The 16,441-nt window shown below is 38.3% G+C and overlaps 1 protein-coding gene across 2 annotated transcripts; it reads right to left on the bottom strand.

The window, feature by feature from the left end:
* Nucleotides 1–368: 368 nt before the first annotated feature.
* On the bottom strand, nucleotides 369–15,997 carry LOC126369486 (large neutral amino acids transporter small subunit 1). Of its 2 annotated transcripts, XM_050013929.1 has the most exons (6): nucleotides 15,730–15,997; nucleotides 15,112–15,653; nucleotides 9,157–9,375; nucleotides 4,865–5,135; nucleotides 4,187–4,511; nucleotides 369–980 (listed from the first exon to the last, which is right to left on the bottom strand). In XM_050013929.1, the coding sequence occupies exons 2-6, from the start codon at nucleotides 15,389–15,391 to the stop codon at nucleotides 588–590; spliced, it is 1,488 nt and encodes a 495-aa protein (XP_049869886.1). In that variant the 5' UTR covers nucleotides 15,392–15,653; nucleotides 15,730–15,997; the 3' UTR covers nucleotides 369–587. The 2 variants fall into 2 exon arrangements, with proteins under 2 accessions (XP_049869886.1, XP_049869878.1); XM_050013921.1 differs by having other exon boundaries at nucleotides 15,112–15,997.
* Nucleotides 15,998–16,441: the final 444 nt, after the last annotated feature.

Raw genomic sequence — 16,441 nt, 5'->3', positions numbered from 1 at the left:
CCCATAGAATATGTGATACGCATTTGATTGCTGTTCAAACTATCACGACTAACGCCTTTTAAAATTGTTTCCTGATAAAAGTTGCTTTGAAGATTTAATGCGCACTATTTTGCAACAGGGGCTTTGCTTGCACAGCTTTTAAATTTAAAATATTTTTTATAAAAACATATGTAATGTAGGTAATTTAATTTTGTCGTAAATATTCTGTTCTATTCACGGTTCTCAACGCCAATTGGTCGATTTCCATTATTTGCCAATTGATTATTATGAAAGTAAACTGTAATTGAGCATATAATACATGACGTGTACAAAACACCTGTACAAATAGTGGCATAGTAATAGGTAAATTGTTCAGCAATAAAGTGAAGTAAGTAGTTTTAATATTAAATTTAATGCATTTCCATACTTAAAGTACAGCTTAAAATTATGAGTGTGTAGGAATCAATATGTCGACTTACACTAGTTGTATTTATTACTATAAAGACAAAAATATTATGCTATAAAAACACAGCTCGTGGTAATAAATAATGTAAATAATAAGTTTGGAATAGTTATCAGATCACTTACATCGACACGGACTACAGTGATCATAATTCTTTATGATCTTCTGGAAGAGATAAGAATAGCTTAGAGCAAAGTAAATTGAAGGAACTACAGGCGTTTTGCAGCCATTTGGGTTTGTTTTTCCACAGGATGAATACGCAGTAGACAGGTACGCCGAGGAATATGAAGGCGACACCCACGCCTACTTCCATGGGATGTTCGAAGCAGGAGCATACGACGAGGAATGTGCAGATGATGAGGAAGGCGATCGGGAGGATAAGGCTCACTCTAATAGGCCGTGTCAGCTTTGGATGAGTGTATCGCATGTATAGCAGGCCCGACACTGAACAAGTGATGAATAGGGCTTCCACGGCTGTGACGTAGACGATCAGGGATTCCACATTCGGCGCCATCAGCATTACCAGTGTTGCTATGCACTGAAAAGATGGAGAGGAAATCTATTAGTTACATATTTATATAAGGACCATTATAGACTGCGATACGGCTCAATATCTTTCACGTCGGTCTAACAGAAATTTAGGTTAGGTCTACCTTCCTCACTTTTAAGTTTAATAGATCTACGTCCAGGCTGCGTAACTTAGTAGCTATTAGGCTCAGGGCCTAAGTTAAAAAGGTGCCCCACCGAGAATAAACTATTGCAATTTTCCTTACATACCGAATTGCGATTTTGTCCATTTTTTTTTTGCGTGAGTAACGTACACTATATTATGGCACTGTACATTTAATCAATTATGCAACTTAGTAGTGATTTATTTAATGTTGATTTAGGGCTTTGCCCACTCTACAAGCGAGATTTACGCCTTTCTGTCTAGTTTAAGAGTAAAATATGGGATTATATCATATCTATAACACATTTTCTAGGCAATAGTGCGGTGACCTGGCATTAGACAGTTACAAAAAGTAGATATCTTCTAGTAACTGCTCCACCCCAACCGAGTAGTGACTCTGTCCCCAGTGCGCCCAGTGGGGCGTGAGTTAATTTTGTATGTTAGTTAGAATGTCATCACCTCCCTAGCGTTATCTTGGTTTCACGGGGTTCGCTTACATAGTCTGAATATTTGCCAGGTCAGGTTCTTTACAAAAGCGACTGCCCGTCTGACCTTCCAACCCGCGAAGGGAAAACCAGCCCAATACAGGTTAGGTCACATACCACCGAAACGCATTTCTCGGGAAAACATCCATGTTTTCTTTTACCGATGTACACGTGATAATTATTTATTTATGTTTTAGGGTTCTGAACCTCCCGCCTCTTTATTTAAAATGGGTTTCTAAATTAGTTGTTATTTAACAATGTGTAATCAATGCCTTTTATCAACAACGGTAATTACTTACTCTATAATAGGCAGATAAATTGTCGTGTTATTCTGATTAAAGAAGCAAAAATATGGGTACCTACTTAACAAAATAAATAAAATGCTTAGATTAGTAATTGTTTTCAATTTAAATAATGTCATTTAATTATTAGATATTAAATATCATTATTTAAATTGAAAACAATCTAATAATTAAATGACATTATTTAAATTGAAAACAATTACTAAGCTAAGCATTTTAGTGGTTTGAGCGTTGGGCTCACGATCCAGAGGTCCCGGGTTCAAATACCGGTGGGGAGATATCACGAAAATAACTTTGTGATTCCTAGTTTGGTTATAGCACGTTACATTACGGGCTGATCACCTAATTGTCCGAAAGAAAGATGATCCGTGCTTGGGAAGGCGCGTCAAGCCGTTGGTCCCGGTTACTACTTATTGACGTAAGTTAGTAGTCGTTACATGAGCCATGTCATGGCCTTTGGCGGTTCAATAGTAACCCTGACACCACGGTTGATGGGGTTGGTAATCCACCTCACAACCCACACGATAAAGGAGAACCATTTTGAGGCTATTTTGATAGAAAAATAGATCAAGTTTTTAAGTTAACATCCCTGTAGAGAAGCTTCATACAAAAGTCATTATCGTGCTCTTTTCTTCCGTAATATTTTTTGTAATTCAAAAACATTGTTAAATAACATAAGCTCACGACTACATCCCAATTGGGATAGTCAGAGGTCCATCTATCGCAAGATGAACTAAGTACCCACACATCACCGAGCTTTCTATTATCGCCGTCTATAATGGTCGAGCAAATTGTGTTAGTGAACTAATAAATCATTGCTTAAGTTTCATTTGTCTAATTATATTATTGTTTATATTAAAAGTTTCACGGCGTATTGGCGTTTCTGCACTGTATAGTCGCGAAATGTAAATAAATAATAAATAATTGCTGCAAGTTCGGTATCGGGCTTGAACCGACGCTCCCCGTTTGAGAAGCAACCCGGGACACAGAAGACCACAGTGACTATTAAATAATAATAATGATATTATTGACAGCCTCCGTGGTCTAGTGGTTAGAGCGTTAGGCTCACGATCTGGAGGTCCGGGTTCGATTCCCGATGGGGACATTGTCGAAATCACTTTGTGAGACTGTCCTTTGTTTGGTAAGGACTTTTCAGGCTTGAATCAACTGATTGTCCGAAAAAGTAAGATGATTCCGTGCTTCGGAGGGCACGTTAAGCCGTTGGTCCCGGCTATTAGCCGTAAAAACACCTCCACCAACTCGCAATGGAGCAGCGTGGTGGAGTATGCTCCATACCCCCTCCGGTTGATTGAGGGGAGGCCTGTGCCCAGCAGTGGGACGTATATAGGCAGTTTATGTTATGATGTAATGATATTATTATTTTGAGTCATGTCAGGGGCCTGTGGCGGCTCAATGGTAACCCTGACACTAGGGTTAATGAGGTTGGTAATCCACCTCACAACCCATACGATAGTAGTAGTAGTATAATGATATTATTAGTGATATATAATTAAATCAGAAAAATCTTGGTATGTTTTTTACAATTCAAGGATGTTACTGCTTAGAAAACATTAATTAGGTACACAAGTTCCATCCTTAACTTTTAGAATAACTATCGATAAATAGATAAAAAATAATAAAATAAAGCCCTTCATAAATTATAGTAGGTCCAAACTGCTATCTACGATAAGTTTTATAGTTTTACGGCGGGATGCTACATATTACACGAATTTATCTATAGATCACAGAGATACCTATGATAATCAGAATTTACGCCACACACGATATATTTATTCATTTGTTTCTCGAACTAACATACCTACCTGAACAAAATATTAAAATTTATTATAAATATACAAACTATTTTGCATAATATATACAAGAATATTTTGCATGAGAGAACGCCACATGCACACAAAAATATATGACGTCTATTACTACTATAACCTATTGGGGTAGGCAGAGAATTTACGTCCACTTTTGTTATTGGTGTGTAAATATGAATATTATAGTGTACTAGTCTATTCGCAAGTTACGATCCCATCGTTGTAGTACCAGGAGCATATTGGGGGCGGAAATTATTGTAAAGTTCAAGTTAGTTTGCTGCCTTTGTACACATAAATTCACGATACCCTCGCGCGAACGCTTCCTTTTTTCTGACGTGACTTATTGTAGATTTGCCGCAGATGGCATTAACTACTTTGCCGGACAAATGGGGAGCGCTAAAGGCTCTCAGCGAACGCTCCCGCTGTCGCTGTATGTGGAAACGCCATTTGCTAATACTTACCATAAATATAAGAGATGGCACAGGCGTCAACCTCTTGATATCAATCAGGGAGATCGCCAGAGGCAGGTGTCCATTCCGCGCTCCCACGAAGAACAACCTCGAAGACGCGTAGATGGCTCCATTCAGCGACCCAAAGGTACATAGAGCTACGAACAGAGGCATGATCCACGCCATAGCTCCAAGTATCTTCACGCTAAAAGTAACAGCTACTGCGTCTGTGGCTAGTATTTCTGATGGAGTGAGTACGGCGAAGTATGCAACGTTGGTCAGGGCGTACACCAGGGTAACCACAGGCATCGATATGCAGATAGCCTTCGGCAAGTTCCTGGAAAGCGAGAAAACGAGTTTTTAATAACAACTCCGGAGAAATATCAGTGTTAATGCGTGGCTTCAAGGAGGTTTATGTATTTGAAGTGAAATCGGGTAAGATGTCGGAGATTTCATTTGCAATCATTTTCTACGACTTGCCTGTGATGTTAATCGGTATAAATAAGTATGCATTTATTTGAACAACTTGATTCTCTGATGATTTAAACAGTGTCTGAGTTTAGTCATCTCTACTGAAAAATGTCATACCGACATAATGAGAGAACCTTGACAATTTTGGTATCGACGACATCGGCGTTACAATTATAAGAACCTACACAGCCAGAAAGGGTGAGCGATATTCATACTTACTTGTAAGGATCCTTCAACTCTTCCGTGACGAAGTTGAGGTAGTTCCAGCCGGAGTATGAAAACAATCCGGTGTAGAATGCTATAGCGATGCCTCCAGGACTCGTGTTGGACCCCTCCATCATAGACTCCAGGTTCTCCGTGTGTCCAGAGAATAAGTACCACAGACTAGCGAAAAACGTAACCAATAAAGCGAGAATCTTCGCCGCAGTAAACGAGTCTTGAACACGCGTCACCCATTTCACGTTAAAACAGTTGATCGCCGTGAGGAAACCTGAAATGACAGAACCACAATTATAACTTCACAAAGTCTAAACGATTAGCTACTGACTGTTTGTAACATTAATATCCAATCGAGTGTTATTATTATTTACGTACATTGTGCTATTTTATTACCTATTCCGTATACATTTCATTGCTCTTACCCTACTATTCCACAGATTCTATCGATATTTAGTGCGTATGCGAGAATACAATTATTTCTGAGTGACGCTACGCATTGCTTTAGCAAGTGTCAATTTCAGTCAGCATCTTAAGGGGTTATACATACATTGTAGAAGATATTAAGCAATTGAAAACTAGCGCAAGATTGTTGACTGCTTCAACGAAGTGTGATGAGGACGTCGAGAGCCCTTATGTGAGGTGTGTTCGCCAAGTTAATTCCGCACGAGTGTGTGTCAGAGCGATGCGGGAGGAAGTTTTCATTATCCTTGTCGGGAGCAATCAGTCACACCGCTCGATAAAGACGCGGTCACAATCACTGCGGAGTGGGGGTCATGACACGCGAACAACACCATTCCTTAACTAGCATTTCGTTTGCTATTAAATGCTATTTTCTGTAATATGGGTAGTAGGGCCCTAGATCCGTGCCCCGTGTTCGAAGGATACGTATGCCGGCTGGAGCGCAATTTCCTTCTTACAGTGACAGATGGCGAGCGCTGATTGATGACCGAGATGTCTACGCCGTCAGTTCCCCTAAGGGCTTCTAGGAGACCACGGTTTAACGAGGATGAGCAATTGTTTTGATTTACTGACCGTATCAAAATAGCGAAACGGTATGGCGGCGGCGTAACCTGTCTACTTGACGGTACTTCTATTGATCAGTTTGAATTCCTAGAATTTGTTTTGTAAGTATACAAATTCACGCCTGTGTTCTACGGGCGGTGAGCATAGCCATAAATAATCAGAAGACTATTTTCAGACACTTTTGATAAGTAGGTAGACCTAATATGGATAATGATGAACCTGAATATAGAGTTAGTAGTTATCTATCATACTAATACGTAAATAGCCGTTTTCACTTATGGTGTACGCAGATAAACATACCTAAATAATTTTGATAAAAATCTAAAATATGTTAATATATGTGGTTTCCAGGATTTGAGTCCATGTAATGGCAATAGCCCCTATTACATCGGATGGGAACATAGCTGGCGAGGAGCATTGTGTATACTATACGTACACGTCTGCCTATCCCTTTGGTTTATGCTATGTTATGTGTGTTACTTTAATATATTATTACATACAAGTTCTTCATAAATACGCGTAGGCACCTACGCACTTATGTTTGTACAACGTTCCCATATAAGTTCGAAGACAGCATGCGCAAAATGGTAGGAATTTGATACCCAAACATTGCATTCTCATTCCTTTTTGGGTACTAAATTAAATTCCTGTTTGACGAGTATGTACCTACATTGTAATTCTGGGAACGGACACGGTAGGGGTACTTGCCAAAATTTAATTGTTAGGAACGAACCGGTTTGGTTCCCCGTTTCGAAGAATATGGACAATCGGCATGTAATTTTATTTTGCAAAAAATAATTGCATTTCAGCACAGCGAGCGGTGAGGAATGCTCTCGGGTGAGCTTCACGACTTTCTCAGAAGCGAACAAGATGAGCAGGTTTTGAAAGAAAATTCTTACGAACGACACAATTGCATGATAACCAATCTTCATGTTTGGCATTTTTATTCTCGAGTTTTTGAAAGCCAGCGAGAAATGAGGGATTTTCCAGGTGTCTTTCACCAAAAACAATAGGTATTGGTCTACCAGAATCTGATGGCATAAAATGGCGTTTGTTCAGTTTTAACGTGATAATTACCTATTTTCTCAAAATACTCAAATTACTCAAAAATACAATGTACTTACTGGCAGAAGCATATATAAAAACAATTGTTGCTTAATATTTTGATCACGTTATATTTAGAATTATCTTGCTACCTAAATCGCTTCTCTTTATTTTGATCAGAATAATAATGGGTGGAAGATGTGATGTATTTTATTACTAAAAAGGGTCATGATTTATTCCCAAAAACAAAGATGAAAAATGCATATCTAATATGTCTGTTTTTCATGAAATTGGATTGGATTGGTTTTTTTTGGTGTGTGTCTGTAGACCAAATAAATGTTTTTATCTATCTATCTATAAAACTTTACACCGCCATCTATATTGATTTTGAGGAATGTACCTAGGAAAGTGCTTCATTACGTTTAAATAATTTAGGTCAGAAATACGTTGTACATGTATCGAATGTAAGTACAAAAAAAGTAAGTAGTCGTTACATGAGCCATGTCAGGGGCCTTTGGCGGTTTAATAGTAACCCTGACACCAGGGTTGATGAGGTTAGTACTCCACCTCACAACCCACACGATAGAAGAAGAGAAGTACTTACAAAAAAAACCTTAAGGTCGTAAGTCTAGTTTTATGATAGAAAGAACCAATCTTTACTTTTGAAATCTACTTATAAACAGTTCAAACGGTGTAAGGTAAGGCTAAAAATAAAACTACGTCGTTTTTTGTTAGTTAATTAAAGTTATTTGGGTTAACGCCACCAGTCGTTTGTTTCCACTTAATGCAAATGTAGGTACGTCTTGTAAATAACATAATGCTCACGACTAATATTCTTAATATTCTTAATTCAGGTATTCAGAAGTGGGTTTACAACCATCGCACGATGAATTAAGTCAGTACCCTCGCTTCATAGACCTTTTATCGGACTTCTTTTATATAAACTGACAAAGATCACGTTTTAAGTTTAGCAAATTAATAACAGCTCCCCCCAAAAATAGAGTTCAGCCAGTTTAGTGCCGGCACCTGTTTCAAAGACATATTGATAAAAACTTTTTGCACAAAATTGCCTATTGCAATAACTGTACTTTGTCCAAAATATCACGTCATTATTGCCCTTAGAATTGGAAAGTTAGTTAGTTTGGAAAGTAGTAGAAGCCGATAAGTTGCAGATATTGTACGTGCAAACGTGAGTTTCTGATGTTCGTAAATGAATGAAAAATTCAATCGATTAACGCGTTTTTTTTTAAATTCAGACGAAGTTAGCACTTCATGATTGATTAGTATCTTCACTTCTACACGTGAATCGGATTTAGGCGCATTAGGGCTAATTCTCATTATGGCAACCGACTCGCAAATGGACTACTTCTCATTATGGCAACTGTTAAGTGACGTCATCCATTTTACATTGGCGACGCGATGGGTTGATAACATATCGAGATGTATCTACTATCTGTGCAATGACGATAGCAACTGACCCTAACCTCATACCTAAATATTAATGGAGCAAGTTTAAGTGTGTATTTATTTTGCTCACTGTACGGTCACGAACATTAATGGGTCGTTCTTCTTTTTTATCGACAATAAAAAGACATTTTCTCGATTTATCGGATTTAACATCTTTAAAATTATAACGGCAATAAATATTTTAAAACATCATATAAAGATGTGTCTGTAGAGGACTATTTAGTGGTTCTCTTTATCTTGGTAACATACTTTTCTTTGCAGGCGCATTCCAAAAAATATTGTGACAGAGTGGCCCTTTTCATCGGAGACAGCATTTCAATTTACCACTCTGTCACATAATTTTGTGAAAAACGATCAAGCTACGTTAATAACTAATTGAGGAACCGATTAGTATTTTGCTTGTATTTTGAGTATAATAAGATAACTATATTTTTGGACAATCAAAACATGAAATAAAATTCTAAAACATAACTTATCAGAAGCAGAACGAAGGACAGATCATTGTCGATAAAAAAGAAGAACAACCCTAATATGTATACACTTTGGTACCATGTCACATTAACTTTTTTGACAAATTGAACTGTAAGTCTCACTAAATGTCAAATATTTTAGTGCGACAGAGTCCTAAAGTGGGTACATTATATTGCTCATGACTGTACACAGAGCCGGGAAAACTGTTTCCAGCTCGCTAGTTCCGCTCTCCCGCATCAGTTTGCAATAAAGCTTTATGCTAATTAATAAAAAAAAAAGCTCCTTACACGTGACGACAGCTGCTATAAGTCGTACAGCCACTGCTGGTGGGTCACAGACAGGCCAGAGTGGTTTGAGAATGTTCTGTGCGAAGGTTAGTGCTGTGATGGCGTTCCCGGTTGGTACCAGGATGAACAGCGCGACCCATAGGTAAAGGAATGAGGGTAGCGGCCCGAATGCCTCGCCGATGTAGGCGTAGTCACCGCCGGACTTCGGGATCATTGTACCTGAAATCATAAATTATAATATAATACAAAACACTTTATTACAAACACAACAGATATTACGTTCACTAAAACATTACATTTTATATAATTAATAGGTATATATTTTTCATGTAATAATATGTTATTCAAATTCAAGAATATCTTTATTCACTATGTAACATAGCTACGTCTCATCCGCCTAAAACTACCGCAGTTTCTCACAATTCTCACTGTATGGGAGAAAAGAAGCTGCAAGATAAACCTGGGCACAGGTCATTCGTTGAAATTTCAAGCCCGAAGACTTCCGACTTGGTTTAACCATAACTAACATTATGTAGCCAGGACTGGCTTTGCCGTGCCCTCACAACACAAAATGTCTAAATAGGTAAATACTTAATTACTGAATTAGAAAAAGAAAATAAAGACAGAAAAGGGATTAAGTGTCTGGGAGCTAATAGTAGGCAGTCAAATTACTAAATAGTATAACATTTTTTTAATGTTTCTTTTTTAAAGAACGTCTCCTTTTATTTAAACCGACAGAGGGATTGTGTCCTCTAACATGATGGACTAATGTTATGGGCGATAGGCTGATCCCTTATCACCATAAGGTTCATCATATCCATCTTTGGACTTCGTATCAACAGTGGCTGCAAGTTGTCTTTGATAACTTGTGGCTCTGCCCACCCCATTAGGGATTACGGGCGTGAGTTTATGTATGTATGTATGTATGTCCTTTTATTTCTCCTATTTCTTACTTTATACTTTATTTAATATTTTATTTTTTCATTTTATTATATTCCAATCAATCAATATTCTTTATTGCACAAAAACATTAACACAGAACATCTACAGACGAATAAAATAAGCACAATAGGCGGCCTTATTGCTAACAACAATTTCAGCCACGCAACTTTAGGGCATTGGCGCGCGGGATGGTATGTGGCGCGCCTGCGTGACGCCTCTAAATATTTATTTTTGTAGGTGATTGTTTATCAAAACATATCAATAATTTACAAAAAAATAACCTAGTCCAGTGAATTTTTAAGTCAAGTGTAAAGCCTATTTATTTATATTGTGAACCTTCATTGTTAAAACTTTTTATTTTAAATTTGTGTGGTAAATAAATGAATATAAAAGCTTCTTTCGTAAATAAATAGTGACAGTTAAATTGGGTATTGTAATTGGCAGCCCTCATACGTCACACACACAATTACGCGTGTACGATAACGCCAATGTGTAGTGTCTGTGTAAAACAAGGTTGTTTGTATGAAGTGTCCGCGGTGTGCTAACCTACACCAACCAGTAGTGGTGCAGCATGGTGCAGTATAGTCACCTAAGACGTAATGTAACTATAATTTGAAATTCTTTGTGTGAAATAAAGACTTTTATCAAAAATAATGATTGATTATGACGCTACTAGATAGAGCATGCAGTGTAGACAGTTTAGTTAGAACGTGTTATTTCCGAAATAGCTGGTACGGTCGTGGAAACATGCACAAGATTACACTTTAGACTTTTATAGCGTCGATGTCCATTGATAAGATAAAGAAAGAAAGACTAGCACGTGTTTTATTATGGAATATTTAATGGTGATATTTTCATATCATAATATTAACAATAGCATTCTGCTCAAGACTTTGATCACGTGGTTTTAGTTTATACCGCATCAGTTGGTCTCTGGGGTGAACCTAGTTTGTTGTTTAGTTTATTACCCTATGGTACTAATCAAGGATATACTCAAACTAGGTTCACCCCAGAGACCAACTGATGCCGTATTAACTAACCATACCATACCATACCATACCATACCATTAGTACCATAGGGTAATACTCAAACTAAGTCCATACCTACATACACAGGACATAGGTCCGTCCCTGGGTTTCGATCTAATGTGCCAATTTTCATCCAAATCGATTCAGTATGAGAAGGTAACAATCTTTTTTTGAAAAGGTAATGACAATGTAAAAAGGTTATTATAGTATAAGGTTAGTGATTAAGTACTTAGAAGATATGAATGCATGGGATTAACTGTCTGGGAACTGATATTAGGCTTAAAAATTACTAAATTGTATAAGAATATTTTATGTTTTTTTAAAAGAACGTCTAGGGTCCTATGCCGAGGTTTTTCTTGCAGCTTCTTTTCCCCGGCTATACAGGTTGTGAGAAGCTGCAGTAGTTTTAGGCGGATGAGACGTTCGATACGATACGACGTACTCAATAAAGATATTTTTGAATTTGATAGATGAAGAGACTGTTAGGTACTTTCGCTTCTATAATACCTACTTCTTAGTAGGTATGGACCAGTATGAACGAATTGGAAAACAGTACCTGTATTTACAGATAAGTGTACCTACATGCCTACTTATTTTTTGCCGAGAAGAGTACAAACATAATGATCTTGATTATGAGTCGTAGAGCGTAACCTACATTTAAATATCGTAAAAACGCTATAGAAATATCCATTGAGTCATCGTGCGGTCTAAGGACAATAACCTTGCCTTCGTAGACGCGCAGTCGCAAAAATCAAAAATCAGTTAAGTACCTGGCGACTTAACTAATCTTCTAACGCTTATTCATTTGAGAGCAATAAACTGTGCTAGTTCTTGTTATCTCGCCTATTTCCCACCAGGGTAAGCAGTGACTATGGAATTTCTTGTTATCTCTAACAGAAATTTTAATAAATGTATTATCTAAAGAGTAGTTTATTGCTAAGATCAAAACTATAGCTAAAGTTTGTAGTCATATTATTATGCACAAGCATTATTTGAGGACCTTAGGTACTTATTATTATTGTCAGCCTACATCAACCAGTGGGATGTGCACCTGTAGTGGCAGGACGAAGGCCTCTCCCCTTTTCTCCACTCCTCTCTATCTCGGGCTCTTTCCACAATATTAAGTAATTCTTTGTGGTTGAGCTCAGTGGCGCAGCGGTAAACGCGCTCGGTCTGCGATTGTTGAAGTTAAGCAACTTTCGCAAAGGCCGGTCATAGGATGGGCGACCACAAAAAAAAAGTTTTCATCTCGACCTCTTCCGTGCTTCGGAAGGCACGTTAAGCCGTTGGTCCCGGCTGCATTAGCAGCCGTTAATAACCATCAATCCGCACTGGGCCCGCGTGATGGTTTAAGGCCCGATCTCCCTATCCATCCATAGGTAAGGCCCGTGCTCCAGCAGTGGGGACGTTAATGGGCTGATGATGATGTAATAATTCTTTAAACTTCGCCCTTGGTGACCCTTAGGTAGGTAAAGAGTAATAAGGAGTTCTAGGTAGAACTCATTATTTCTATTTGAATATTTTAATGAGTATATTATCTAAACGACACTACTACTAGTCCAAACACCTCCGCCAACCCGCAGTGGAGCAGCGTGGTGGAGTATGCTCCCTCTCCGGTTGATTGAGGGGAGGCCTGTGCCCAGCAGTGGGACGTGTATAGGCTGTTTATGTTTATTTTTTTTTATATCTATGTTATCTAAACAGTAGGTAGTCACAGGTAGTCACCGAGCTTTAGCTTACCTAAGCTTTGGGTGTATATTATACTTAAGTACAGTACAGTCATGAGCAATATAATGTACCCACTTTAGGACTCTGTTGCACTAACATATTTGACATTTAGTGAGACTTACAGTTCAATTTGTCAAAAAAGTTAATGTGAAATGGTACCAAAGTGTATACATATTAATGCTCGTGACCGTACATCAATGGCTACCTTTACGTGTTAGGTTTTTATTTGTATTTCTGATAGGTTTCCCGTTTAGACATACTTATTAATAAATAGTATATTTAGACTTGAGCGAAACTAAAAACTGACGACGATTTCGGGTGTCGTTTTAATTTACATTTTAATACATAATTCATACCTACTTTTGAGTAAGTATTCAATCGGTCGACCTTACGGACTTATAATGATAATAAGTCCAAGGGTGACCTTAACGACAGACGTAGTCTAGACATCTGCCGTCTTGTTTGACCACTGAACACCCTCGGGCATGTTGTCCTAAATTTTGTACCGGGTGAGAGCCCTCAGCGCTTCCCATTTATGCGGACAAATTGTCAATACCATAAGCGGCAAATATACAATAGGTAAGGTCCAAAAAAAAAGCTTGACCCTCGGGAGTAGAAAGCTATTTGTTACTATCATCAATTAGCTGTATAATATAACATAAGCTCGCGACCATATTTGAATTGGTAGTCAGAGGTACCTACATCTATTGCAAAATGAACTAGTAAACAGCATACACCTCACCGAGGTTTCTAGCTGTATAACTCTGTATCTAATTCTTTTTTAAATGCAATTATTAAGTATTATATCACCGTTTTGTTCGAATATATATTTTATTATTTTTATATATTTTTTTAAAGAACGTCTAGGGCTCTGAGCAGAGGTTTTTCTTGCAGCTTCTTTTCCCCGGCTGTACAGGTCGTCAGAAGCTGCTGTAGTTTTAGGCGGATGAGACGTTCGTTATGTAGAAATTGACGATTCAAACTGTAACTATGTTACCTACTGAATAAAGATATTTTTGAATTTGAAACATTGGAATTAGGTTAAAGCTTGAAGCTTATATCTATTACAAGCTACATAGATACGATATGGAAATGTAAAACCATCACGGTGTTTGGTCCCCGATCACACATTTGTTCTCCTGGGAGGAATTTAATTGGCTTATTACATCAATAATTATATACACATTTTCCTGTTATAATAAATACGATTCGCAAAATGCGTAAAGTAGTGTAACAATGTCAGCCTCTTCAGGTTATCGCTCCTTATATGTTCTGGTTGTCTCCCAGATAACCATTCTAGAACCTCTTCCAGACCTTTGTTTTCATCAGTCTCAAGGCAGCAACGAAGTTGGTATCACCTTCATAATGTTAACACAAGTTACGTCTTAACGACAGTGCATCCATTTTGTTTAACGTTATAAACACTTCATGCAGTGTTTGTGTATAGTGTGTGCACCGGATTTACCTTTTCGGGTCTTTACAACTTACAACTAAGTACAAAATAAACAAGGCTAGAAGTTTTTTATTCCTTTATATTTCTTTAGATTCTTCGTCTGGGCTTCAGTCCCGTGATTAGTGTCCTATACGATTTCTACCCTACGGCTGATGATGATGATGATAGTTATAATAACTGTGAGCCCTGTAGCATAGAATAAGGAATCATAGGTAGGTAACTCGGGTTATATTTTCTTAACCGACTTTTTACGGAATTAGGTAAGTTGCAACGTCTGTTGGTTGCTATTTCATACACGCAAAAGCATAAAATAAATAATGGTAAGATAGACAGACAAGATAGGTTTTCCTTTAAAAGAAGGTAAGAAAAGCAATAATCCTACATCCTTGCATTTAATAACCTACCTACCTACTTTCTCGATGAATTATTATTATGTAAGCACATAAGACTTTTAGATCATAAGTTAGGCAGGTAAACTGATGAAATGAGTAGACTGGATCTACTGCACTGGTCCAATATTATTTATACTGTGCGTATTGCTCATATAGCGGCTCCCCCACGAGGGTCTATAACAAACAAAACAACTGCGATTGTTTATTTATAAGCTTCCCATTTAAAATAATTAGAAACTAATCAGTGTGGCTTTTAAATACATATTAATAGTTTCTCGAACAACATTGTTATCTTTAGTCATAAATCAATCGTGCGTTCTCGATGAGGAATGTGTAAATTAGAACCAACGGTGAAAACTGCGTTAATGAAAGCCGATAAGGTAGTACTGTGCATGATAAATCAGCACTTACCTAGCTCCGCGTAGCAGAGCGCGCCAATCATAGAGAGGAACCCTGAGAGTACCCAGACTATAAGGGCCATTCCCTTCGAGCCCGCATACTTCAGCGCGTAGTTCGGAGACACGAAGATCCCCGATCCGACGATCACTCCCACGATGATCGCCACACCGTTCATCAATCCTAGCTCCTTCTTCAACCGGACTCCCCCATTAGACTCCTTATCACCATCTTCCCTCGACCCCACTTCCATCACCTTCGGAGTCAGTCCCTCTGCAGCCGACACTTTAGCCATCTTTAATGTCTTTTAATTTCAACTGTCAAAACACTATTACTATACAAACTTTACAAAAGTCTAGATCATAAAGTGTACAGGCACTTCAAGCACATGGCTGTAAGTCATAACGTAAAGTTACCAAAACTATGAGCCTCCGTCAGGCAAACATTGCATCACTCGATGAGAATCACCACGTGTGTTGGTACACCGTAACTCCATGGGCCGATAAAGCCGCGTCCTGCCGATTCTGTTGACCACAACGCCGCTGATAAAAGGCAAACTGTAATATATTTAACGTTGTTATATTCGTCTTGTACTTCCTACCGAGCTAGGTTAAAATATTCAACACAAGTCACTGGAGCTTAGGTCGTATAATTTTGTTACTTAATAAAATTATTTAAAGTTAAAAATGGTAGTTATCGTTCATAAAAATAAGTTTAAACGCGGAAAATTATGGGATTTATGTCACTTTATGCCGGCTGCGATCGAAACTTATCACGCGGTGTGCGGAATGTATGGGCACGTTAGTGGTTTCCCTCTATTCACTTCAGACTACTCTACTTCGTATTCGTTCACAGTGCCGGCGCGCGCGACCGACTAGCGCGCCATTCGGCGACCCAATATAAAAATTCAAAATGGCTTTTGTAAAATCCCACTACGCGGAACTGCCGACCGTCTCCACCGAAACGTAGAGTTCACTTTCTCATCAACGCCACGTGCGTTCATTGCCAAGTTTGAACAACTGGTTTTGTCTCTGTATCGCCCTCTACCACGTGTACATTTGGCATACTTTTTTTTACTAACACCATATCGCAGAGTGATGGCTCGCGACTTCGTCTGCAAGTAGCAACCTAACGAAACACATTTTAATGGTAGCGCGGTTTGTGAACTTATACCGTAAATTACCATACCAATACATGCCTTCGCACCCGGACTATTCCGTACTTGCCGGCAGCTGGCTGCCGCAAAATCTATTAATTCCAAATGGGGTAGGCAGGTTCAGAACTCACCAGACAAGAGATAGGTAAAAACTGTTTCCCGCCAATTGGAACGCAAACTTTCTTGTGT

The sequence above is a fragment of the Pectinophora gossypiella genome, chromosome 1 (assembly GCF_024362695.1).
Source record: "Pectinophora gossypiella chromosome 1, ilPecGoss1.1, whole genome shotgun sequence".
In the NCBI taxonomy this organism is placed as follows: domain Eukaryota; kingdom Metazoa; phylum Arthropoda; class Insecta; order Lepidoptera; family Gelechiidae; genus Pectinophora; species Pectinophora gossypiella.
This window is presented reverse-complemented; position numbering and strand designations above follow the sequence as displayed.

What these genes read in the sequence shown, in the direction of transcription:
- LOC126369486 (XM_050013921.1), bottom strand. Translation starts at nt 15,391, where the DNA reads ATGGCTAAAGTGTCGGCTGCAGAGGGACTGACTCCGAAGGTGATGGAA. An exon ending in GCTCTGCTACGCGGAGCTAG is followed by an intron (nt 9,376 to 15,111) that starts GTAAGTGCTGAT and finishes TTATGATTTCAG; the next exon opens with GTACAATGATCCCGAAGTCC. An exon ending in GAGTTGAAGGATCCTTACAA is followed by an intron (nt 4,512 to 4,864) that starts GTAAGTATGAAT and finishes CTCGCTTTCCAG; the next exon opens with GAACTTGCCGAAGGCTATCT.